This window comes from Somniosus microcephalus, chromosome 11, assembly GCF_052327205.1.
Source record: "Somniosus microcephalus isolate GS21.2 chromosome 11, FLI_Smic_1.0, whole genome shotgun sequence".
Lineage (NCBI taxonomy): Eukaryota > Metazoa > Chordata > Chondrichthyes > Squaliformes > Somniosidae > Somniosus > Somniosus microcephalus.
This window is the reverse complement of record NC_140997.1, coordinates 93315896-93342441: the sequence shown is the minus strand read 5'-3', so window position 1 is coordinate 93342441 and position 26546 is coordinate 93315896. Positions and strand designations below refer to the sequence as shown.

Below are 26546 nucleotides of genomic sequence, written 5' to 3'. Positions count from 1 at the left end.
ATGTCAGATATGCGGGGAAGTGGGTATGCGTCTAATTGCGTGTATCGATTGATCGTCTGGCTGTAATCAATTATCAGGCGCTGTTTTTCGCCGGTCTTTACTACCACCACTTGGGCTCACCATGGGCTGGTGCTGCCCTCGATAATCCCTTCCCTCAGGAGTCTTTGTACTTCTGATTTAATAAAGCTCCTATCCCCGGCACTGTACCGCCTGCTTTTAGTAGCAATTGGCTTGCAGTCTTTGGCGAGGTTAGCAAACAACGGGGGGGGGTTTGACCTTCAGGGTGGACAGGCTGCATACTTTGCGCGGTGCCGTGTTTAAATTCTGCTGGCTGCAGACTGTAAGTGGGGGCAGGGGCCCGCCGTATGCCATCATGACGCTCTCCAGATGGCACTGGAAGTCTAATCCTAGCAGTACGGGAGCGCAGAGCTGTGGCAGGACGAGGAATTTAAACTCTCTGTACTCCACGCCGTTCACTGTCAGAGTCGCGAGACACAGTAGCCGCTGACGTCCGCCGTATGGGACTTTGAGGCCATAAAGACCTGGTGGCGTGTGCGCATAACCGATAGGGAGTAGCGTCGCACCGTGTCGGGGTGGATGAAGCTCTCCGTGCTTCCGCAGTCGAAAAGGCAATTTGTGGCATGGCCATTTACCTTTACGTTCATCATGGACCTAGCTAGTTGATGGGGCCTAGATTGGTCCAGGGTGATGGAGGCCATCGTCGAGGTCGGTAGGTCGCTGTAGTATTCGCCCGCGCCGAGGGTCTGGTCCCGAGATGGTGTCCAAGATGGCGGCTCCCCCTCGGCTGGTGGTGTCCAAAATGGCGGCCTGCACGGCTCACACGTGGTTGGTGGGGTCCAAAATGGCGGCCTGTACGGTTCACACGCGGCGCTGCTGGAATTGGGGGTCGATTTCGCCTTGCACACTCTCGCGTAGTGGCCTTTCTTGCCGCATTTGGAGCAGGTCGCGTCCTTTGCTGGGCATTGCTGTCTGGGGTGCTTGGCCTGGCCGCAGAAGTAGCATTTCTGGCCTCTGGTCATTGCCGCTGTAGTTGGGCTGCTGGCGGCTTGTGGCCTTACCGGGTCCCAAGATGGCTGCTCCCATGGCATCCACGTGGCCATCCGGTCAGGGGGGTAGACGTCCATGTTCTGGAGGGCCACGTCTAACGAGTTAGTGAGGGCCACCGTCTTCTGCAGGTCGAGCCCCCTCTGTTCCAGCAGCCTCTGCCGAGTATAGTTGGACCTGATGCCGGCTACGTAGGCGTCTCGGATCAGGTCTTCCGTGCATTCCTTGGCCGTCACCGCTTTGCAATTACAGTCCCGGCCGAGGACTCTCGGTGCCAGTAAATATTCAGCGCCCGATTCCCCGGGGCGCTGTTTTCGGGTAGCCAGGAGGTGTCTGGCGTAGACCTCGTTAACAGGTCTCACGTATTGTTCCTTTAGCGTCGCGATGGCGGCCGCGTAAGTAGTGGCGTCTCGGATGATCGAGTAGACTCGGTGGCTCACCTGTGAGTTCAAGACAAGCCGTTTCGCGTCATCTGTAGTGACAGTAGTGCTGGAGGCCTCCAGGAAGGCTTCGAAACAGCTCAGCCAGTGTTCAAAGTTATTGGCTGCATCTGCTGCTTGAGGATCCAGGTCTAAACGTTCCGGCTTCAAGATTTGCTCCATGTTGAAAATTAGTCAATAAAATTGATGCGCTATCAACAATACCAAAGGCTACGAAATGGACTTATATGAAGTAGGCTTTTATTGACTAAGAACTAGAGCATGCCTCTGCTAGTGAATCCATCCTAAGAGTTACCGGGGGAAGGGTGGTGAGTCACCTTTATACCCGGGCTTAGGGGTGGAGCCAGGGGCTGAGACATGCCTGGACTTGTACAGGGTTAACAGTGGTTTACCACACAGGCATGTACAGGTTAACAGTGGTTTACCACAAGTTTATATTGCCTCTCCTCGTTCTTCCTACCAAAATGTATCACTTCGCACTTTTCTGTTAAATTTCATCTGCCACGTGTCTGCCTATTCCACCAGCCTATCTATGTCCCCTTGAAGTCTATCATTATCCTCCTCACTGTTCATTATACTTCCAAGTTCTGTGTCATCTGCAAATTTTGAAATTGTGTCTTGTACACCCACATCCAAGTCATTAATATATATCAAGAAAAGCAGTGGTCCTAGTACCGACCCCTGGGGAACACCACTCTATACCTTCCTCCAGTCCGATAACCAACCGTTCACCATTACTGTTTCCTGTCACTTAGCCAATTTCGTATCCATGCTGCCACTAGCTCTTTTTATCCCCAATTCTGTGAGATTTGCAATGTTCAGTCTGCTGAGTGGAGGCTCGTGGAGCGGACTCGAACCATATCTGAGCCATACAGTTAAAGGGGACTTCATCTGCTCAGAATAGGCTGGCAGCTGAGATCTTGCACACCATTCCTGGAGACTTCAATCTTCTGATTGAAGTAAGTATGTGTGATCCAGATCCGATATGTGGGAGAGGCTTATTTAAGATAATTGGCAAAACAACCAGAGGGGGAAATTAGATTATTTTACGTAGCGAGTTGTTGTGATCTGGAATGCGCTGCCTGAAAAGGTGTTGGAAGCAGATTCAATAGTAACTTTCAAAAGGGAATTGGATAAATACTAGAAGGGGAGAAGTTTGTAGGGCTGTGGGGAAAGAGCAGAGCAGTGGGACTAATTGGATAGCTCTTTCAAAGAAAGAGAGAGCATGATGGGTGTCTGTTCAATCTTCAAATTAAATTTTTATAATTATTAATGGGAGTAATAATTAGTAATAGACGAATAAACCATTTCTTGAAGACAGCAATGCAGGGACAGGCCCCAGGATAGCTGTTATAGAAACATAGAAAAATAGGAGCAGGAGTAGGCCATTTGGCCCTTCGAGCCTGCTCCACCATTCAATATGATCATGGCTGATCCTCTATCTCAATATCAAATTCCCACTCTCTCCCCATACCCCTTGATGTCTTTTGTGTCTAGAAATCTATCAACGAATTTCAAGATTCCGCACAAGGTGACTGATGAGACCCCTGCCTGCTCGCCCCTTCTGAGGCTAGGCGCAGTTCCCAGCATTCTCTTCCCCGCACTCCCCTCTCCACCCGCTTCCCCCCTCCCCATTGCTCATTGAAAGCAGCACTGTTGTGATTGTGAGGACAGCCATTTAGGATTTTTGTTTGAATTGATTGTGGGATCCACCATCATGCTGTGCCCTGATTAATCTGCGCCTGAACTATAGAGTGTCGAGTGGAGTGCAAGGCTGTGACATACTCCCGGTTAATGAGGTCATGGTTTCTGATTTACACAGACATGGCTGTCAGTTTGGACACACTGCTCCCGTCTGACTGAACCCTGTGTGTCCTCTCCTCTTCCCCACCCCCCCCACCCCAGGTTTCCTGTTCCTGAACATGTTGTTTATCCAACGAGGCAGACACGAGACTACCTGGACAGTGCTACGGAAGTTCGGCTACGACGATAACTTAGAACTGACAGATGACTACCTCCACCCGCAGTAAGTATTGGTAAAAGCACCTGTCGGCTAATGGTGTAGAATGTTACGGTCACGCTCCTGGGCTCGTCGGTCTTCGAGTCCAGGATGGAACACACAGACAGATGTTGATGTTGCTGGTGGGCAGATGGCGTGGCGGGTGGGTGTTGCTGGTGCAGACGGGCGCAGCGAGCAGACTGGCAATTAGAGGAATTAATGTTGCAAACTGAGAAACTTAACTCGATATCTAACCCCCACATGGGGCTGTTGGTAATTTCTACAAAGAAACACAAAGCACTTGGGATGGAGGGACGGTTTGGCTCTTCGTGGCTGTTGTTTCTATGTTCCATGAATCTGAACCTAAAGTAGAAGAGCTATTGATTCAGAAACTGGCTTCAAGCTGGCCTGATGGAGCCGGATTAAGAACTCTATCAAATTCATATCATGATGAAATAGTCCTCAGCCGCAACTATACAACTGGATGTCTCTGCCCCTCTCCCAACCTCTCGATTTATACCGTGGAACATGTTGACCTTTAACCCAACAGTGGCGGTCATTGCGTTAGTAACGGGTATAAATCACGTCTGTGGACTTTTGCAAGAATCTGTAAATCACCTAGCTGAATATTTCCTTGCAGGCTGCGAGTTCCCACCGACTGTACCACTGAGTTGAATCACTGCACCTACCTGTTCCTCCAGCACGTCTTTGAGAAATACGATGCAGTAAGTAGCTTTCCCCGAGACCCGCAGCATGCATGGGGGTGGGTTGCTTGCGGCATGCCTCCTGTCTCACCTGTGATTTCCCTGCGCACAGGATAACGATGGCGTCCTCTCTCCAATTGAGCTGAAGAATTTATTCAGTGTGTTTCCCTACTTCCCCTGGGGCCCAGAGGTCTTTAACACGGTGTGCACAGACAAGAGGGGCTGGATCACTCTTCACGGCTACCTGTGCCACTGGACGTAAGTGCTTGTCTGTAACTGCGTGCATTCTGCCGGCACTCTTCATATTTACTGAGGGAGTTCTCGGAGCTCAATCCCCTCACGGGTATCACCTGTCTGATTGACTGCCTCAGGAGGTTAAGTAAATCGGACCGAGCTAAAGGGTTCATATACCACGAGAGACAAGTAAAAGAAAAATTAGAAGTTGGGAGATTTTCTTCCCAGATAGTACTGCAGTGGACTGTTTAACCAGTAAGACTGCTAAAGTGTCAGCCGCGGTTCTCTCGCCTGAGTCAGAAGGTTGTGGGCTCAAGCCCTACTCTAGAGACTTGAGCATATAATCCAGGCTGACACTCCAGTGTAGTACTGAGGGAGTGCAGCACTGTCGGAGGTGCCGTCTTTCGGATGAGATGTTAAACTGAGGCCTCGTCTGCCCCCTCGGGTGGATGTAAAAGATCCCACGGCACTATTTCGAACAAGAGTAGGGGAGTTCTCCCTGGTGTCCTGGCCAATATTTATCCCTCAACCAACATCATTAAAACAGATGATTTGGTCATTTATTTAATTGCTGTTTGTGGGAGCTTGCTGTGCACAAATTGGCTGCTGCATTTCCTACATTACAACAGTGACTACACTTCAAAAGTACTTAATTGGCTGAAAAGTGCTTTGGGATGTTCCGAGGACATGAGAAGTGCTGTGTAAATGCAAATCTTTCTTTTCTTTCAGTGCCGATGGATGCATTTCTAGGGAGAAACGAGATTAAGGGATCTGCTGGGCAGGTAGCCATGTGGGTTTGTGATTTATGAAAGAGGGACAGGATTGTTGGGCCCCCTCCTATTACTCCCACCCCTTCCCCCTCCCCATTACCGTCTCTCCCACCCACCCCACCCCTACCCATCATTCCCCCACCCCACCCCCGTCCCCCACCATCACTCCCCAGCCCTGCCTCCTACTGCTCTTGTCCTCCCTCCCATTTAAAATGCAGCCTGCCGATACACTAGATGGGGGTGTAGAATCACATTATAGAATTCCTGCATGCCACGGCAGCCAAGAGTCGCACCGTTCCGTGGATTAGATTAATAGAAACACAGTCAAAGGACAGGGGAGAATGTGAGAAACAAAATAAAAAGCTTTAATAAATAAAGCAAAGGCAAAGGATGGAAGAAGAAAGTGTGCAAAAGGGAATGAAGTTCAAGGTCGGAAAGGAAGGAAAACCGAGTAAAACAGGAAAGGAGAATTAAAGGAAAGGGAATCCAAGGACTGTTGCTGAGCAAGAGGCCAGGCATTTAGGACCATCCTGTGTTGGAAGATGGGCTCAATGAATGTGTTTAGAGTCGGATCAACCCAGTTACATGTTGCATGTTGTTGTCTCCTATAGAAGAAGGAGGCCATTCGGCACACCGTGCCTGTGCTGGCTCTTTGAAAGAGCTCTCCAATTAGTCCCACTCTCCTTCCCTTTCCCCACAGCCCTGCACATTTTTTCTTTTCAACTATATATCCAATTCCCTGTTGAAAGTTACGACTGAATCTGCTTCCACCACCCTTTCAGGCAGCGCATTCCAGATCTCATAACTCACTGCATAAAAATACCTCTTCCTCACTCAGCAGGGCTGGTGCACAACCTTGCGGAAAAATACTTTAATTTTGAATGTTACTTTTGGAGGTACTGTAAACCTAAATTGTCTCCCTCCGATCTGAGACCCTTTTGAATTGAAATGGCTGATGTTTGCCGCCTGGCCTGAACTCTGCATTAACTGAGCAGCCCCTCACTCCACTCTGCTCTCTCCACGGTAGGTTCACAGCCTACTTGGATGTCCATCGCTGTATGGAATATCTGGGATACCTGGGATACACCACCATCATGGAGCAAGAATCCCAGACTGCAGCCGTCACAGGTAGGGAACAACACCTGGCTGAGTGGGACACTGTCTACAGCCTGCCTCACCACAGGCTGAGATGGTGGTAATATTGTGGGGGCCTCAGAGTCCTGATTCCGGGAGTTGGAGGGGAGGAGCCGAACTCAAATAGATATATAATTGCTCTCAGTATCCCTGGGCTGGGGAGGGGAAAGATCAGCCAGGTCTCTGTTACCATGTGTGAATGTCCCTCGAGTTTAGAAGATTAAGGGGTGATCTCATTAAGGTGTTGATTGGGTAGATAGAGAGAAACTATTTCCTCTGGTGGGGAATCCATAACAAGGGGGCATAACCTTAAAATTAGAGCTAGGCCGTTCAGGGGCGACGTTAAGAAACACTTCTTCACACAAAGAGTAATGGAAATCTGGAATACTTCACCCCCAAACAGCTGAGGATACTGGGGGTCAATTGAAAATTTCTAAAACTGAGATTGATGAACTTTTGTTGGGTAAGGCTATTAAGGGATACGGGACCAAGGCGGGTAAATGGAGTTAAGATACTAACCAGCCACGATCTAATTGAATGGCGGAATAGACTTGAGGGGATGAATGGCCTCCTCCTGTTCCTGTGTGAGGACATAGCTCCGACGCACCCTGCAGTCAAATAGCCCGCTTGCATGAGAAATGGCCCCTTGGGAGGACCTGCGGAACCAATCCTCCATGCGAGGCAGCCTCTTCAGGAGTGGAGTAAATGGAATCCAGCCACTCCCCTGCTCCCGTGTAACGCCCGTGGCTGATTCCCGTGATTAGTGTTGCTGCAGCAATCGCAGATATTTCGCTAGCCGTCCTCACACTGAAAGGCTAATGCTTTTTATTTTAAAATAACACCATTTCAGTCACTCGGGGTAAGAAGCTGGATCTGGAGAAAGGTCAGACTCAGAGAAATGTGTTCCTGTGTAAAGTGATCGGACCGAAGGGCACTGGGAAAACGGCGTTCCTGCAGGCCTTCCTGGGGCGGAGCTTGGAGGTAGGTTTAATAACCCTGTGATTAGACATCTAAGTGAGGGGTTGATCTTGCCCCCTCACTCCCTCAGTGGTACTAACCCATGTACATGAGGTTGATTCAAGCGAGGGAAGTTTGCCCAGAGTCTGCCTCGCGCTCTCTGCGTGCCCACATCTGAATTTAAAATTCTCATCCTTGTTTTCAAATCCCTCCATGGCCTTGCCCCTCCCCAACTCTGTAATCTCCTCCAGCCCTACAACCCTCCCAGATCTCTGCACTCCTCTAAGTCTGGCCTCTTGTGCGTCCCTGATTTTAATCGCTCCACCATTGGTGGCCGTGCCTTTACCTGCCTTGGCCCTAATCTCTGAAATTCCCTCCCTAAACTTCTCTGCCTCTCTACCTATCTTTCCTCCTTTTACGACGCTCCTTAAAACCTACATCTTTGACCAAGCATTTGGTCATCTGTCCTAATATCTCTTTCTGTGATTCGATGTCAAATTTTGTCTGATATGCTCCTGTGAAGCGCCTTGGGATGTTTTACTACGTTAAAAGCACGATATAAATGAAGTTATGATGCTGCTTCAGAATCCTGGAATTCCCTACCTAACACCATCACCACACGGACTGCAGTGCTTCAAGGAAAAGGTGCACCAAGGCAACCAGGATGGGCAATAAATGCGGCCTTGCCAGTGTTGCCCACATCCCGAGAGTGTTCACATTACACACGGCAGTGCCAAACAAATCCGAAGTTCATACTGCAATAATGCAGAGTTCTGATGCTTCTTTACAAGTTCTTTGTCGTTTTGTTTCAGACGCAGAGCGAGATGGGCGGCGATGTCTCTGACTTCACAATCAACACTGTGCAAATCAATAACCAGGACAAGTATTTAATAGTGAGCACCAGGTCACTCAACAAGCTGGGGCCTTAGAATAACAGGCGACGGGGGATTAGTGTCAAAGCTGCAATAAATTCCTTCCAGCACAAATACTGCCATTAACATGACCACCTGAGCACTTTAAATACATGTTAATGTTATTGCAGTACACTGCTTTCTCAAACTCTGTGTGTGTACCTCTGTTTGTGTTTGTGTCTCTGTCTCTCGCTCTCTGCCTGTCTCTCTCGCTCTCTGCCTGGCGCTGTGTGTGTGTGTGCGTACTGACCCTGTGTCTTTATGTATGCCTCTGTCCCAGCTCTATCTCTCCCTGTTTCTGACTGTCTGTATGTCCTCTCTGTGTCCAGCAATATATATATATGCTCACTGGTGCCTCTCTATGCCCTAGCTACATGAGGTGGATGTTGACACGGAGTTCCTGAAAGCCTCCAATGCTGCATGTGATGTTGCCTGTCTGATGTACGATATCACTGATACCAAATCCTTCAACTACTGTGCCAGTATTTACAAGGTGAGCTCAGAGCTGCTGTCTGATTGACATAAATAACAGAGCAGGTTCTGGCTGTCACTGGAACAGGCTCGAGGAAGAGTTATATGCCTCTGTCGTACCTGTGCACTCCAGGGAGATTGCAGACTCAGGAATAAGCAACGAGAGACTTGTATTTATACAGCGTTTTCTTATCTCTCTCAGGATATTCCAATGCGTTAAACCAACTTTAAAAGTGGGTGTAAAAGAGCCCATGACACTATACCGAAGAAGAGCAGGGGAGTTTTCCTCGGTGTTCTGGACAATATTTATCCCTCAACCAATACCTAAAAACATTATCTGGTCATTATCACATTGCAATTTGTTGGGAGCTTTATGTGGCTGGTCCAGTTAAGTTTCTGTTACATTCACGGTTTGCATCTCCGCAGGAACACTACATGGAGAGCAGAATCCCCTGCATCTTTGTGGCATCGAAGTCTGATTTGCCAGAACAAAAGCAGGAACACGGGATCACGCCTGTAGAATTCTGCTACAAGCACAGACTCCCAGCCCCGTTCCACTTCAGCTGCAACAACGACGAAGTAACAAACTCGCAGATCTACTCCCGGCTCGCGCACGCCGCAGCCTTCCCGTGAGTATTCGGGAATATTCCCAGCTTTGCCAGAGAACTGTTGCAAGGGGTGAGGACACTTTGTGCTTCTGTCGGTGCTGGTGGGCACTGGTCTCCCTACGAGGTGGGGTTGGGTTGCCGTGGGATTGGTGGGCAGGTAATCTGATTTGGGAAGGGATTAGTGTATAGGTGTAATTGGGAGTGGGGCTAGATTGTGTGTTTGGGGGGGGGGGGGGTGGGGGTTGCAGGGTTGTCCTTGAGTTGTACCAGAGGGCAGGTTGAGGGTGTGAATGGGGAAGAAAAATGATTGGGATTGGAGGAGTGAAGAGAAAGATTGAGTATCGGTAGGGTGAGCATGGGGTAGAGGTGGATGAGTTGGATGGTTGGACCACCCTTGCCCTGATTAAAGTGTCTACCTCTTGCAAGAGGTGATCTCCGCCCCAGCCAAAACCGGTCCAGCTCTCGCTTGAAGGAATTCAACAAATCTGAGTCCACTGCACGAACCGGCAGCCTGTTCCAGAGGTCCACTATTCTCTGGGAAAAGAACCACCTCCTGACATCTAACCTAGATCCGGCCTTGCATAACTTGAGATTGTGACCCCTGGTTCTCCCTAACCTATTTAGTTGGAACAAGCTGTCAACTCGAGCACTATCTATTCCCTTCATCATCTTATAAACCTCAAGTGCATTGTCGCTTTAGGATTTGGACTTCACAGGTCCAGCTTTCAGAAAGAGCATGGCTCCCGAGCCTGAACGTGTTCACCAGTCACTGGAATCTGAGGGACACCCAAACATGGTCTGGTTACAGGGAAGGTGCCCAGACTGCCAGGTTTCTGCCAACACCAATGTGGGGGATGCCATGACTGAATTGCCTGCACTACAATCTGCTATTGACCACATGGCAACTGCGGTGCAGATACCTCCGCTGTCTGCTCAATGGTCCACCAGGTGCCTCACGGTAGCTCTGCTTTGGAGGGGGATGGTTCGGGGCAATGCACAGGTGTCATCATGACACGTAAGTTAGTTCTCCCAGTAGCCAACCTTCCCACAAAGCCTTCCATGGGTTGGGCAAGGTATGATTGCCTGAGAACGGAGGTGTTTTGAGCCCTTCCCCAGGAAGCATGCATTCACATTGATGATTTTCATGTGATGATTTTCATGTGATGATCACGTACTATTTGCACATTCACAGATGCTGCAACCTTAGTCGCTTTGCGTTATTACACCCACTCACCACAGCTTTCTCCCCTTTCTCCTCACTGACCTTTCTCTCGCATCTTCTGCAGTGACCTGAACGAGGCCGAGCTCAGCATCTCGTCCTTCTGGCTGCGAATCACGTTGGGAGCCACTGTCGTTGCTTTCCTGGGACTTGCCATCTACAAAGCACTGGCCAGGCAAAAATAGCGGGAGACAGCGGTGTACAGAGAGGGCGGTGTCCTAGAGGTGGAGCTCCGCGAGGGGGACGAGCGCTGATCTGCCGCCCTGTGGGATTTTATTCACGGCTATCTTTGGGGGGTGGCGGGGGAGGAGGAGCAATCTGCTTTAAAGGTAGAAGAACTGAATAAGCAGCCTGTGCTGCCCAAGTATTTCGACAAGACATGTAGCAATCGTGCAAGAATGGGCCTTCCTTGCTACAGCTGTTAAAAGTATCCACTGGACAGGAGACTTGACCAGTCTGAGCTGTTGAAAGTTAGCTTGACACACTCCCTAATTGGCCAAGCACAGGTAACACCAGTGTGTTTAGCTCTGCACCTTCCCGTCTCAATATCTGGTCAAGCTCTGCTGTCCTCTTGCTACCTCTTTGTTCTTCGGGGCCCATTGTCCTTCTACCCCACTAAGCAGCTCGTCATGTCTCCCAAAAGAGCCCTCGTTAAACTGCAAGTAGTGCATTTTTCTGGTGACATATTTTAGTGTCAGACACTGCGAACACATTTCTGATTGTAAAGTAAAACCTCTGTTCTGTGGAATGATCTAAAAGCTGTCGGGAGAACAGAGACAAGGGTACTTCAGTAAAGTACAAGAAACAAAGTGTTTCTCACCCTATTTTTATACTAGAATTTACAATTCAATGTAAGTATCATGTTTTTTTTCATTTAACTAAAGAAAAACCCGAACATGTTTCATTGTACTTTTTGATATTGTTGGTGCAGGGAATGAGACTCCTGTCATCTCTGGAGGTGTTGGGTGAGTAAAGTAACGGAAGTTTGGATTCTACAAAAGCCTGCACTTTGAGTGCAGTCCAGGTACTGCCTGCCCCTGTGTATACCAGAGAGGGCCCTTGTGTACCCAAAACAACCTGTTTCTGGAGCAGCACCGAATATCTCCGTTTACCATTTTGATTCTCACAATCTCGGTGTAAAATCTCATCACTGGATAAGCAGGTACAAGGTTATATCACAAACCCATCCGTTTGAGAAATAATACACGAACTATACAATTGGCTGCTGCGTTTAACTACATAACAACTGTAACTACACTTCAAAAAAAGTAATTTATTGAATATAGAGTTATACAGCACAGAAAGAGGCCCTTCGGCCCATCGTGTCTGCGCCGTCCATCAATCCCTGTCCAGTCTAATCCCATTTTCCAGCATTTGGTCCATAGCCTTGTATGCAATGGCATTTCAAGTGCTCAGCCAAATGCTTCTTGAATGTTATGGGAGTTCCTGCCTCTACCACCCTTTCAGGCAGTGAGTTCCAGATTTCAACCACCCTCTGGGTGAAAAAGTTCCTCCTCAAATCCCCTCTAAACCTCCTGCCCCTTACCTTGAATCTATGCCCCCTTGTTATTGACCCCCTTACTAAGGGGAAAAGTTCCTCTTTATCTACCCTATCTATGCCCCTCATCATTTTGTACACCTCTATCAGGTCCCCCCTCAGCCTTCTTTGCTCCAAGGAAAACAACCCCAGCCTGTTTAGCCTATGAACTGCTTTGAAATGCCCTGAGCCTGTGATAAGGCCCATTTGCCTTTCTTTAAATGCTTTAAACACTTGTTTTCCAGTAGTTATCAGAGACCTTTCCTGAACTGTACTGGAGATTCTAGTCTCATTTACACGAATTGTTTCCTTAACCATTGACTTTTCTATGTTCCTTACTTCCTGTGTTGAGATCCTGACTGTAATTCATGTTCCAGGGGCGTGACGTTATAAACAGGAGGAGGCCATGTAGCACCCCCCCCCCCCCCCCGTATCTTAACTCCATTTACCTGCCGTGGCTCTCTAACCAATTGGTGTGGTATTTTTTTGCTGATATTTGGTCAATGTGAGGGGACACTGGCAGCGTCCTTGTCGCATCACTGGTCACAGGCCTGTCTCATCAGCTTTGAGATTCGCTGCACTGGGTCATACTTGTGTGAGTTAGTGATACTTTTTTTTAGAAAAGACTTTTTTAAATACAGTGTCACAAGTTTAACTGACCTATGATGTACATTTTTGATTAAAAGCGTACTAATATAAAATAGTCGTAAACATGATGCACAAAGATAGTACTTCTGTCCCACTCCCATCCCCAAAAACTCTGATCAGTGTTGCTTCTGACTGCTAACCCTCAAAGGGCAGAGTGGCCATTAGCTCACCTGCTCCATAATGCCTTGTGCCTAACCTTTTGTTGAAGTGTTGAATGTTTGAGCTTATAACTTGTGGAATACAAATGCTGACGTTCCCATTTCAGGTGCTCACTGTCGGCTCCCTCAGTCAGTCGCTGAATAAAGCTCCCTCTGCATTGTGCCACCACCAACGTGCCTTAGCCCCAACGTAGGTAAAGCACTTCTGGGGCAGCTGCTGCCAATCTGAGTCGCTGCCAATCTGAGTCACTGCCTCGGCCGAGATCAGCCCTGGCACTTGATCAAAGGTGAAATAATAATAATAATGTCGTGAGAAATAATGAGCTGCTTTTGCCTGTTTGCTCGTTTGATGCCTGGCATCATCCTGCCAGCACCTTGCAGTGTGTTTGCCCAGTTCTATTCCAGTAGCTCCAGAGTGGCATCACTTGAAGTACAGCAGCATCAGGGTGCTATCGTACTGACACCATTCACTTATGGCCCACGTGGAGCATAAACACCAGCATAGACCAGTTGGGCCGAATGCTGAAAATATTATGTCCCTGGGGGATATTTACCAGCCTGAATTTCTTTGCTGGCAATGAGTTAAACCGAGTCCGAGGGTTTTAAGGCAAGGCAGGACGGTGATACTGGAGGAGAAGCATCACTCCACTTTGTTCAGACAGAGCAAGATGTGTCTTCACGCTCATTCAGGTGAGGGGAGGTGTGCTGTAAAATATTGCCTCCGCAAAGCAGTTGAACTCTCCCACGTAGCGTTTGTGCCAACACCGAGCACACTCAAGAATGTGCCTGAACAGCGGAACACTCCCGGGACTGTTCTGTTCCTCATTTGTATTCCAATGGCTTTTCTGTGCCAGTTTTGAAAAGGGAGTGTTGGTTTTGCTGGACAAGATTGAACTGGGGCTGTGTCCTCCGAGAACTGGATCTAAAATATCCACACACTCCTTACTGTGGCTTTCTTCTATCTACAAAGCAGAATGACATAGAATCGTACAGCACAGAAGGAGGCCATTCAGCCCATCGTACCTGTGCCGGCTCTTTGAAAGAGCTATTCAATTAGTCCCACTCCCTCCTACTCTTTCCCCATAGCCCTACAAATCTCTCCTTTTGTTGTGAAATCCTGCATGTTTTTTTGCTTTGATTAAAAAATATTTGGTAAATTTATTCCTGGCTCTTAGAATGATAGAATGGTTACAGCACAGAAAGAGGCCATTCGGCCCGTCGAGCTCATGCCGGCTCTCTGCAAGAGCGCTTCAGCTAGTCCCACTCCCCCGCCCTTTCCTTGTAGCCCTGCAAAAATTTTTCCTTCAGGTACTTCTCCAACTCCCTTTTGAAAGCCACGATTGAGTCTGCCTCCATCACCCTTTCAGGCAGTGCATTCCAGATACTTACCACTCGCTGCGTAAAAAACTTTTTCCTCATATCGCCTTTGGTTCTTCTGCCAATCACCTTAAATCTGTGTCCTCTGGTTCTCGACCCTTCCACCAATGGGAACAGTTTCGCTCAATCTACTCTGTCTAGATCCATCATGATTTTGAACACCTGTATCAAATCTCCTCTCAACCTTCTCTACTCTAAGGAGAACAACCTCAGTTTCTCCAGTCTATCCACGTAACTGAAGTCCCTCATTCCTGGAACCATTCTTACAAATCTTTTCTGCACCCTCTCTAAGGCCTGAACATCCTTTCTAAAGTATGGTGCCTAGAATTGGACACAATACTCTAGTTGAGGCCAAACCAGTGTTTTATAAAAGTTCATCATAACTTCCTTGCTTTTGTACTCTATGCCTCTATTTATGAAGCCCACGAGCCTGTATGCTTTTATAACTGCTTTCTCAACCTGCCCTGCCACCTTCAGTGATTTGTGCACACATACCCCCAGGTCTCTTTGTTCATGCACCCCCTTTAGAATTGTACCCTTTAGTTTATATTGCCCCTCCTCGTTCTTCCTACCAAAATGTATCACTTTGCACTTTTTAGCATTAAATTTCATCTGCTACATGTCTGCCCATTCCACCAGCCTGTCTATGTCCCCTTGAAGTCTATCACTATCCTCCTCACTGTTCAGTATACTTCCAAGTTTTGTGTCATCTGCAAATTTCCCCTGGGGAACACCACTGTGTACCTTCCTCCAGTCCGATAAACAACCGTTCACCACTACTCTGTCTCTGTTTCCTATCACTTAGCCAATTTTGTATCCATGCTGCCACTGTCCCTTTTATTCCATGGGCTTCAACTTTGCTGACAAGCCTATGATGTGGCACTTTATCAAACACCTTTTGGAAGTCCAGGTACACCACATCAACCCTCTCTGTTACCTCATCAAAAAATTCAATCAAGTTAGTTAAACACGATTTGCCTTTGACAAATCTGTGCTGGCTTTCCTTAATTAAAGTGACTTAATTTTGTCCCGGATTATCGTTTCTAAAAGCTTCTCCACTACAGAGGTTAAACTGACTGGCCTGTAGTTGCTGGGTTTATCCTTGCACCCTTTTTTGAACAAGGGTGTAACATTTGCAATTCTCCAGTCCTCTGGTACCACCCCCATATCTAAGGTAGATTGGAAGATTATGGCCAGTACCTCCGCAATTTCCACCCTTACCTCCCTCAGCATCCTTGGATGCATCCCATTTGGTCCTGGTGACTTATCTACTTTAAGTACAGCCAACCTTTCTAGTACCTCTTTATCAGTTTTTTTCCCATCCATTATCTCGACTACCTCCTCTTTCACTGACTTTGGCAGCATTTTCCTTGGTAAAGAAAGATGCAAAGTACTCATTTAGTACCACGGCCACTGCCTCCATGCGTAGGTCTTTTTGGTCCCTAATCGGCCCCACCCCCCCCCTCTTACTACCAGTTTACTATTTATATGCCTATAGAAGACTTGGACTCCCTTTTATGTTGGCTGCCAATCTATTCTCATACTCTCTCTGCCCCTCTTATTTCCTTTTTCACTTCCTCTCTGAACTTTCTATATTCAGACTGGTTCTCACTCGTATTCTCAACCTGACACCTGTCATACTTTTTCTGCTTCATCTTACTCTCTATCTCTTTCGTCATCCAGTGAGCTCTGACTTTGGTTGCCCTACCTTACTCCATCGTTGGAATGTACCTTGACTGTACCTGAACCATCCCTTTAAAGGCTCTTCCTCCCACTGGTTATTTTTGCCCCTTTATGTCTGGGCCCAAGGCATCCACTAATTGGCAGGCAGATATTCAACCAGGTAACTCCACTTCCAAGCTCCAACGCTGCTCTGACTCAGCTGGCCGGAGTTGTTGAGAGGCGCTTCCAAATGATGACTCCTTGGTCACCGCCATGGCACAGTACCACACCTGGCATCAGGAACGTGAGGTAGCGAATCACTGACCCGTGCCCGCCTTCCCCTTCCCTTCGGAGCCTGGCGTTTGCGTGTCTGGTCTGCCGCTGGCTGAGAGGAAAATCGACTGCAAATGCTGGCTTGTACACTTGTCCTGTTCTGCGGTATAAAGCTAGTCTACCTTGGCACAGTGCCAACTGGTGCTTCCCCAATCCCCAAACTACAGACGGGTCGTAAGACCCGTAGAATCATCCAGAGTGGATATCTGGACCTAAGGAGCTACCACTCCCCAAAAGCCAAGCCCCCTCAACTCTCCCTCACCAGTCTCCCACCAAACATCCGACCCAATAAGGATTTACTGCTCCCACCCAATAAATGAAATGCCCTGATCCTGTTCACTCTGATCATGTAAGTTTACACGTCAACTTGGTATGTTGGCATGTACATTGATGGGCTTTGTCTCGTGCTCCTGTTTGGCCATTGCATGACCCATTAGTCAATGGTTCCGACCACACCAGCAGCTTTCACTTGAATCCGCCTTTTGTTTCCCACCTGAATTTGGTCCCCGTTCTCCCTTTCTCTCCTGGTGGCAGTGGCTTCTCGCTGGGTTACAGCTCCATGGGCACCAGTTGCCCTCTGGTACCATGGCCAAGTGACCTTTACTCACACGTACGTCTTGATGGTGAGGCTTGGCAGGCTATTTGACCTGGGTGGGGAAGTCACAGATGAGGCCTGCCCTGATCCAATATCCATGGAGTCCCTTTCCCCACACTACCCATAGTCTGAGGACATTGAAGTCTATCACCGGTCCCTAGTTGCTCCCCCCCATCTGACATTAGTTATCCGCACGGGCCAGAGACTGAAGCTGACACCTTCCCAATCTCTCTCACTCCACAAACTCGCTGATCTATCAGGATTCACCAGTTTCCTGATGTGTGACTCCAGCCATCCATCACCTGTCTGCCTTATGCTGCAGTTCTCAGTTTGCAACGGAGGATGAGAGGGAAGAATAGTATTTGAAAAAAGATCATGGACAGGGTTAAACCATTAATCACATCTTATCTTCAGATTGTGCTCAGTAACTGGAACTGATATTTACTTTGCTCCTGTTTGTCTAAAAATGGCCATGTGGTAAAATTCTTTGTCTGTAAATGGAAACACTGTATTTCTTTGTGATTTTTAAAGAGAGACTTTCTGTACCTGTCCTTTTAATGGAAAGATAAATATATTTTTCAGATTTTATGTTTTGTCTTTGTGTTGCACTACATTTCTGCAGGTTATTTTGAATAATGCAATAATTAATTTTCGAGCACCTCTGGATGGTTTAGTGCAGTTTTGTTAGGTACGTTGGCCACTCTCCACATCTGGTTAATTGGGAATCCAGATGTGGTTAATTGCATATCTGATAAGTAAATAATCGATGAGTAACAGACATCATTGTTGGGCCTAGGATCTCAGTATTCATTCACAAGGTGTATCATAGAATCATAGAAATTTACAACACGGAGGGAGGCCATTCGGCCCATCTTGTCCATGCTGGCTGACAAAGAGCTATCCACCCTAATCCCACTTTCCAGCACTTGGTCTGTAGCCTTGTAGGTTATGACACTTCAAGTGCATATCCAAGTACTTTTTAAATGTGTTGAGGGTCTCTGCTTCTACCACCCTTTCAGGCAGAGAGTTCCAGACTCCCACCACCCTCTGGGTGAAAACATTTCTCCTCAAATTCCCTTTAAACCTCCGACCATTTACTTTAAATCTGTGCCCCCCTGGTTATTGACCCTTCTGCTAAGGGAAATAAGTCCTTCCTATCCACTCTATCTAGGCTCCTCATAATTTTATACCCCTCAATTAGGTCTCCACTCCGCCTCCTGTTCCAAAGAAAACAACCCCAGCCTATCCAATCTTTCCTCATGGCTAAAATTCCCCAGCCCAGGCAACATCCTCGTAATTCTCCTCTACACCCCCTCTAGTGCAATCGCATCCTTCCTGTAATGTGGTGACCAGAACTGCACGCAGTATTCTAGCTGCGGCCTAACTAGTGTTTTATACAGTTCAAGCATAACCTCCCTGCTCTTATATTCTATGCCTCGGCTAATAAAGGCAAGTATCCCGTATCTCGTGTATGCCTGTGAACTTTAACATTTCTGTGGTAAAATGGTAAGATGAATGGAGGCGGGACATCTGCTTGTTGTGTCAATGTCCCGCCTCCATCCTCACCTGTCCAACCAGAGGGATTTTCCCCTGATTGACCTTGTTAAGCCTGCCCTGTGGGCTCAGCAGGCCAATTAGGGAGGAAGTCATTGACAGAGCATGTCAACGTCAGACGTGCTATCTGTCAAGACTTCCTTAAAGAAGAAATGTCAGCGTTTGACAGCTCTGTGAAGCTGTTAAACACTAACATTCTCTTTAGTTTGATGAGGCCTTGTGTTCAGGACTCATCAAACCTTTCAAATTTGTAAATTTCACATGACTGTTGGAGGTTCCAACAGCCAGTCTCTGAAATTGACGAGGAGGATGTTGGCTCTCCTGATCCACCGTGGCTGAAGGCTGTAGGAAGAAAACCAGGTAAGTGAACACTTTTTAAAACTTATCACTCACCTTGCATACTTACCACTCCACACTTGCACCCATCACTCACCTCTACATCTTACTTCCCGGTGCCTCCGACCAGCGCAGACCCCCTCCAACCCGGCGAGGTTCTCAGAGGTCGGGAAGCCTTCACCTGTGAAGGTAAAATGGCACTAATCCTATTTTCTGCCTGTTAACTACCTGTTAACAGGCAGTTAAAAGGATTAAATGCCTTTCCCGCCTCCAGGAGACGGGATCCGAAGCTGCACATCTTCCCGCCTCCTGGCAAAAGGGCACGAAGGCGGGATGGGGGCGGGTTGCTATCCACCCCCACTTTCTCCGAATTTACCGGCTGTCGTGCCTCCATGCCCGCCTCCTCGAGGCTTGGAAAATCTAGCCAAGAGAGTGAGTTTTGATTGATGTGGCTGATTTACTTCCTTGGTCACTGAATGGTGGCCGATGTTTGTTGAGTAAATAGCCACGCGAGGTATATTTACCTGTATTGTGGGAGAGAGAGAGACAGCCAGACAGAGTGAATACACACGCTGAAGATGGGCTGCTGAATTTTTAGTGTTTTTAGTGTTTAAAGTGGGGGAAAAAAAGGTTCATTTCAAGTTTAAAAAGGTTTTAAAGTTAAATTTAGTTCTAGTTAAGTTAGTTTAGTTTGTTTAGTTAAGTTTAAGTTTAGTTTAGTCTAGATTAAGTAAGGAAGGAAAAGACCACCAAAGGAAAAAAAACCAGAGGAAATTAGAAAAAAAAAGCCAAAGAAAAAAAAAGAAATAAGGGAAAAAAATATATACAAACCGAAGAACAGCGGCCGCACAGGGCCACAGCAGCAGCAGAAGCGAGGTGACTCGGCCGCATCGGGAACCGAGGCGCGAAGGCCGCACGGAGACGCAGCGGCAGCCGGAGCGAGGAGACTCGGGGAGGCCGCTTCGGGAAACGAGGCGAATCGGGGAGGCCGCACGGAGACGCAGCGGCAGCCGGAACGAGGTGACTCGGGGAGCCCGAGCGGCGAACGAGACACGGCCCGATCGGCGGCCGCAGTCCAGCACCCGAGCGACGACCGCAGTCCAGCACCCGAACGGCGAACGAGGCACAGCCCGAGCGGCGGCTGGGCTAGAAAGCCCGGGAAAGGCCCGAGGAGCCAGGCCCAGAGACCTCTGAGGAGAAGGGGAGCAACCAGAAGGCTTCCAGAAGCAAACCAAGACTGTGAGTACAGGGCCCAGGGAGGGAGACTGAAGCCAGGGAAAGGCCCGAGGAGCCAGGCCGAGACAGAGGCACAGAGACCTCTGAGGGGGAGGGGAACAGCCCGAAGGCACCGGGAAACAGCGGCTCACAGACCCAGACCTGAGAAGGGTGAACCCAGAAGCCGAGGCCCAGGGACCACGGGGTCGGAGAGGGGGACCGGGAAAGTTCGCGAACAAGGAGAGGGAAACACCAAACCCGGGGCCCCAGAAAAGCTTATTCTAAGATCAACAATACTTTACCAAAAATGAGCAAATCAGAAGATCCACAACAGCCCCGCTTCCAGATTCCCCCCAACACTGCAAAAAAAGCTATAAAAGCGATCAAGCATGAGCAGATGAGAGAAAAACCAGAAACACTTTTTGCTGACTGTTACAACAATGGGACAAAAAGTAACCTCACTTTCTACTCAGATCAGCCAGTGGCTTGGATCACAGCAATAAAATCACACTATACCAATGTTAAGCTAGAAAATACCGCAAATGGGTCCATAATGAAAATTAACACACCAGGAGACAGTTCAACTACGACGGTCAACGTGTACAATACCGGAACAATATTAGTGCAAGGCAACCTCGACAAATTTGCAACGGCCTTCAGGACACTGAAAAAATTAACTAAGGGGGGAAGGAACAGCCCCAGAGTGGCCCGCACTCCCCCCAACATTGACAACTTACCAGGAGAAAATCTGCCTGGTCAGGAGGTGAACGAGCCACACAGTTCAAACCAGACACTAACCCCGGGGAACCACAGCCACACGATACAACTGACAAACCCCAGCATAACTACCAGGGAGGAAGCCACACATAGTCCCCCTACCATTCCCAGCTCACCAAGAGAAGAGCAGCATAGCCAGGAAGTGAGTGAGCCCTCCAGGGCCGACCAGCCTAGCCAGGAAGTGAGTGAGCCTTCCAGGGCCGACCAGACACATACCCCAGGATCACACAGCCAGATACAACCAAAAGATAAATTTAATCAATTAGAGATAGAGATGGTTAAACTTAGAGAGGACTTCCTCAAAATGAATGACGATCAAAATCAGGAGAGGGAGAGACACAAGAGAGAGCTGAATCTACTTGAGAACCAGGTGAATCTACTTAGGAATCAGGTGAAAGAGCTGCAGGAAAAAGAAGAGAGCCATAGAGGAGAGATAACACCATTAGACCAGCAACCAGAGGCTAGAGATAAGACAAGACAGAGCCAGACGGAACAGCTGCACTCCCACACGGAACAAAAGCAACAGACACACAATACAAGGGGTGCCACACAGACCGACCAGCATACTGATTCGCAATCTTCCCCCACCACCGTGGAACCACAAGCGGGCCGCTCACAAGAGGTACGCACACACCAGACACCCCAGCCCAGCACACACACTGAGTCCAAGCGAAAGCCACCAGACAGTAAACACAAACAAGGCTGACGTCGTAATACTCATAGACTCAAATGGGAAATTTCTATGGGAGAAAAAGCTATTCCCTAGAAGTAAAGTAGAAAAGATCTGGTGCCCAACAACAAACAGAGCCATGGGATGGCTGACCAAAGCCAGATTAGGCTCCCCCCAACACATAATAATACACACGGGCACAAATGACCTAAAGACCCAACAGAAAGAAGTAGCAACATCGCTCAGAGCAATGATTAGGAAAGCAAGCAGTACATTTCCAAACACTAGAATCACTGTTTCCACAATATTGCCGAGAACAGACTTCAACAACACAATTCATGAGATAAATGCCAGCATAGCAAGAGACTGCGAATCAAACCAACAACGTACACCTGGCCCAACACCCCACCCTCGATGAGGAATGTCTTTACGACCACGTCCACATCCAAAGGCAAAGAATATCGATCTTTGCTAAAGCCCTGAAGGACGTCGCTTTTAACCGGGTCCATACCCAGACTCCAAGAGGACCCCCCCCCCCCCCCGACCACCAGAGATCAGCGGGGTACATATCAGGAACACTACAAAGACCACCAACACACCAACCGAGACCAGAGAGGATCTCCATGCAAAACAACAATATCAGACCTGCACCACTCCTGTCCCACAGGGGAATAGGACTGCTCCCAGCCAGACAGAGGGAGAGATGCACAGGACGTACGCAATACCTCAGACAGAAACAATCCATTAAGAGACAATAAGCAGATGTGCAGCAGCATCTACTTCCGCCTTATGGATCAAGGACTAATTAATAGAAAGAACTGTAACCAAATTGTATTAACTTTTGTAGACAACTGATGTGATCTTTTTTTTCCCACACTTAGACATGACAAACACGTACCACTCTTTAACCTATCATAGTAAAAGATCAAACTTAACATGAAATCCTTATATATTTCGACCTGGAATATCCAAGGTCTACGCTCTTCACTGCGAGAAGTGAAAAGTAGGACCCCAGAGTTCATAGATGAAACTAAAGACCTAGATATTATCATTTTACAGGAAACTTGGTATAAAGGAAAAGGACACACTGGCTGTCCCCAAGGGTACACTGAGCTGGTGGTCCCCTCCAATAAATTACCAAGTGTAACCCAAGGCAGAGACTCCGGAGGCATACTGATCTGGTTTAAAACAGAACTTAAGAATTACATCAAATTTATAAAAAAGGGCGAAAACCATATGTGGCTCAAACTTGAGAGGGAGATTATCTCAAACACCCAAGATGTTTACATTTGCGCACTTTATATCCCTCCAATCGATTCCCCGTACTTTAAAGAGGACACCTTCTCCAACATGGAGGGGGAAATTATCCAATACCAGGCCCAGGGGAACGTGTTGATCTGTGGGGACCTCAATTCAAGAACGGGCGAAGAACCAGACTTCACCAATAATCAGGGAAACAATTACGTTTTTGGGAATAACCACTTTGACATCCCTTCCCTTCCATACAGGCATAACTGCGACAAGCAGTCAAATACCAACGGAAAACAGCTACTACAGCTCTGTCGAAACCTGGGTCTGTACATTGTCAATGGTAGGTTCATAGGAGACCTCCTAGGAAGATCGACCTATTGCTCACCTCTTGGCTGCAGCACAGTAGACGATATGATTACAGACTTAGACCCATCCTCTTTCAGAGCATTCACAGTCAAACCACAAACAACACTGTCAGATCACAGTCAAATTACTATGTTCCTCAAAAAGACAGAAACAAACAACATAGAAACACAACCCAGTAAACTGTACAACACCAAAAAATCGTACAGATGGGCCAAAAACGACACGGAAAAATACCAGAAAACAATTAGCAATGCATCAACTCAAGCTCTCTTAGACACCTTTCTGGATAACATATACACTCACAATAAAGAAGGCGTAAACCGGGCAGTTAGTAAACTAAACAATATTTTTGATAATTTGGCAACAAATGCAAACTTGAAAGCTCGCAAGAACAAACCCAAAACAAAAAACTATGAAAAATGGTTTGACCGAGATTGCCATAACATGAGGAAAAAACTTAGAAAAATATCAAACCAAAAACACAGACATCCAGAAAACGAGGAACTACGCCTTACTTATTGTCAGACACTAACACAATACAGAAACACACTCAGAACCAAAAAAGAGCAATATATTAAGAATACACTCAGCTCCATGGAGGAATCCATTGATTCCAATTGTTTCTGGGAAAACTTGAAAACACTACACAAAAAACAACACGACGATTTGGCCATTCAAAATGGGGACACATGGGTAAACCACTTTGAAAAATTATACCAGAAAAACACACTAAAACCAGAGCAACACCAAATATGCAAAAAACTGGAAAAGCTAGAAATGGCCATAAAAGATAACCAAAACCCGCTAGACGCCATAATAACAGAAAAAGAACTTCTTGAAAAACTCAAGGACCTGCGACCAGGAAAAGCCTGCGGGACTGATGGCATACTAAACGAGATGATTAAATACACAGACAACAAAATGAAACTGGCTATCCTAAAACTCTTCAACTTGGTTCTGAGTGTCGGTTATTTCCCTGATATCTGGAACAAAGGACTCATAACGCCCATATACAAAAGTGGGGACAAAATCGACCCAAACAACTATCGAGGCATCTGTGTAAACAGTAACCTGGGGAAGGTATTCTGTAGCATCATAAACAAAAGACTTATAAACTTCCTTGAGGAGCACAATGTCTTGAGTAAAAGCCAAATTGGATTCCTGCCAAACTATAGAACATCCGATCATATCTTCACCCTACAGACCCTAATTGACAAACACGTTCACCATAACAAAAGCAAAATCTACGCATGCTTTGTAGATTTCCAGAAGGCTTTCGACTCCATCTGGCATGACGGTTTATTCCTGAAACTTATCGAAAGCGGGGTAGGAGGGAAAACATATGATGTAATTAAATCAATGTATACAAACAACAAATGTGCAGTTAAAATTGGAGACAAACAAACAAAATACTTCCCACAGGGGCGGGGGGTGACGCAGGGCTCGCCAATCTCACCGACACTCTTTAATATTTACATAAATGGATTGGCAAAACTACTTGAACAATCTACAGCACCCAGCCTCACCCTATATGAATCCAAGGTTAAATTCCTCCTCTATGCAGACGACCTGGTTCTGCTGTCACCTACTAAAGAGGGGCTACAGCAGAACCTGGACCTGCTGGAGTCGTACTGCCAGACTTGTGCCCTGACAATAAATCCCCAAAAAAACAAAGTCCTTGTGTTCCAGCAAAGATCCAAACATCAGGGACCCAAAATAAATTTCACAATAGGAACAACCAAAATTGAACAAACCACTAACTACACATACTTGGGCTTAAAAATCAGTTCTACGGGAAACTTCAAACTGGCTGTGAATGAACTGAAAGAGAAAGCAAGAAGGGCTTCCTACGCCATCAAAAAATCAATCCAAATAGAAATCCCAATTAGCATTTGGCTCAAAATTTTCAAATCAGTAATTGAACCAATTGCACTCTATGGCAGTGAGGTATGGGGACCGCTAACTCAACAAGAATTTGCAAAATGGGACAAACACCCAATTGAGATCCTACATGCAGAATTCTGTAAAAGTATCCTCCGGACTCAAAGGAAAACAGTAAACAATGCATGCAGGGCGGAACTAGGCCAATATCCATTAATAATCACTATCCAAAAAAGAGCCACCAAATTTTGGAATCACCTACAAATGAGCAATCCCCAATGCTATCACTGCGACGCCCTGAAATGCCAAGAGCTGACCATAAAGAAGAATACCCTCAGTCAACTAGTCCTGGGACTCAGTGAAGTAACTACTAACAATACTAACAATAACCAGCCCCAGGACAGTGACAGGGTAACACAAAGAATTCAACCCAACACAATCGTCGCTAAGCAAAAGGAAAAATATCTGACATATTGGGCAGAAACAACAAAAACCCAAAGCAAACTCAATTGCTACTTGGCCCTAAACAGACAATACAACATAGCTGATTATCTGACCATGGTAAAGGATAACAAACTGAGAAGAACCTTGACAAGGTACAGACTTAGCGAACATAGCCTAGCGATCGAAAAAGGCAGACACAGGCAGACCAGGCTGCCAAGAGAGGACAGGATATGCTCTCACTGCAGTCAGGGAGTGGTGGAGACAGAGATGCACTTCCTCACAGCTTGTGGAAAATATCAGGGCATCAGGGAGAATTTCTACCAAAAATTCTCACAAATATGCCCTGATTTCAGAAATCTGAATGACAACCAAAAACTCCCATTCCTACTGGGAGAGGAGAGAAGCTGTATAACACTGGCGGCACACTATGTTACAGCTTGCCATGAACAGAGGGACAACCAGTAAACTAAGAAAAGAATATATATAAACAATGCGAATGTATATTTATACACTCAGGGATATACCTGTTTATACACTGTATGAATAGAACTGCGTTTATGTGCTAAACCATAAATGTATTTTGATGCTTTGGCAACATAAGATGTAACTTATCATGCCAATAAAGCGATTTGAATTGTGTGTAAGGGGTTTTCTACTAAAATTAGTGCTGTGGCTTTCCCTTTACTCTTTTCAGCTTGGTGGCACTCTCACTCTGTGCCTTAACCCTTCACCTTAGTTCTCCAATAAAAAGAAAGCTAGTGTGAGGGGTTAAGCAGCTATTGATGTTGAGTGCTGGCTGTATTCGTGCAGTAGAAAGTGGGAATAATACAGCAAAGGGCCAGAATAGCCCCGACCTTTGCAAAACAATTGCACTTGGCCTTGATTTCTCCCTTCGATGTGGGTTAAACATTAAACTGCTAACTGATTGTAAACCTAATCAAGGCAGGTGCCATCAATAGTAGGTGCTCTACATGTTTAACGTGATTATGTGCTTCCTGGAATACAGCCCGTGATCTGCGGTCTAAATAAATATCATCTGAGTAAACCCAGAGTCGAACATCCATTCTCATCAATGATGCATTGAAGGTGACGCTATACAAGTACATGAGGGAGAAAGGAATATAAGGACAGAGTGAGAGGAGGCTCGTGTGGAGCATAAACACCGGCATGGACCAGTGGGCTGAATGGCCTGTGTCTGTGCTGTAGATTCTATGAAGTTTTCAGGAATAA

General features: G+C 47.0%; 1 protein-coding gene across 3 annotated transcripts in view; it reads left to right on the top strand.

Moving 5' to 3' along the window:
- The window catches only part of rhot2 (ras homolog family member T2), a 46857-nt gene extending 29449 nt beyond the window's left edge, over nt 1-17408 (top strand). For 2 of the 3 annotated variants that reach the window (XM_086001028.1, XM_086001030.1), the window contains 9 exons: nt 3411-3531; nt 4145-4229; nt 4321-4466; nt 6240-6340; nt 7197-7327; nt 8116-8196; nt 8585-8707; nt 9112-9314; nt 10580-17408. In XM_086001028.1, coding sequence (XP_085857154.1) covers nt 3411-3531; nt 4145-4229; nt 4321-4466; nt 6240-6340; nt 7197-7327; nt 8116-8196; nt 8585-8707; nt 9112-9314; nt 10580-10697 — 1109 coding nt within the window. In that variant the 3' untranslated portion in view covers nt 10698-17408. The remainder of the gene's footprint in view (nt 1-3410; nt 3532-4144; nt 4230-4320; nt 4467-6239; nt 6341-7196; nt 7328-8115; nt 8197-8584; nt 8708-9111; nt 9315-10579) is intronic. The other variant, XM_086001029.1, reaches the window with a different exon arrangement.
- Nucleotides 17409-26546: the final 9138 nt, after the last annotated feature.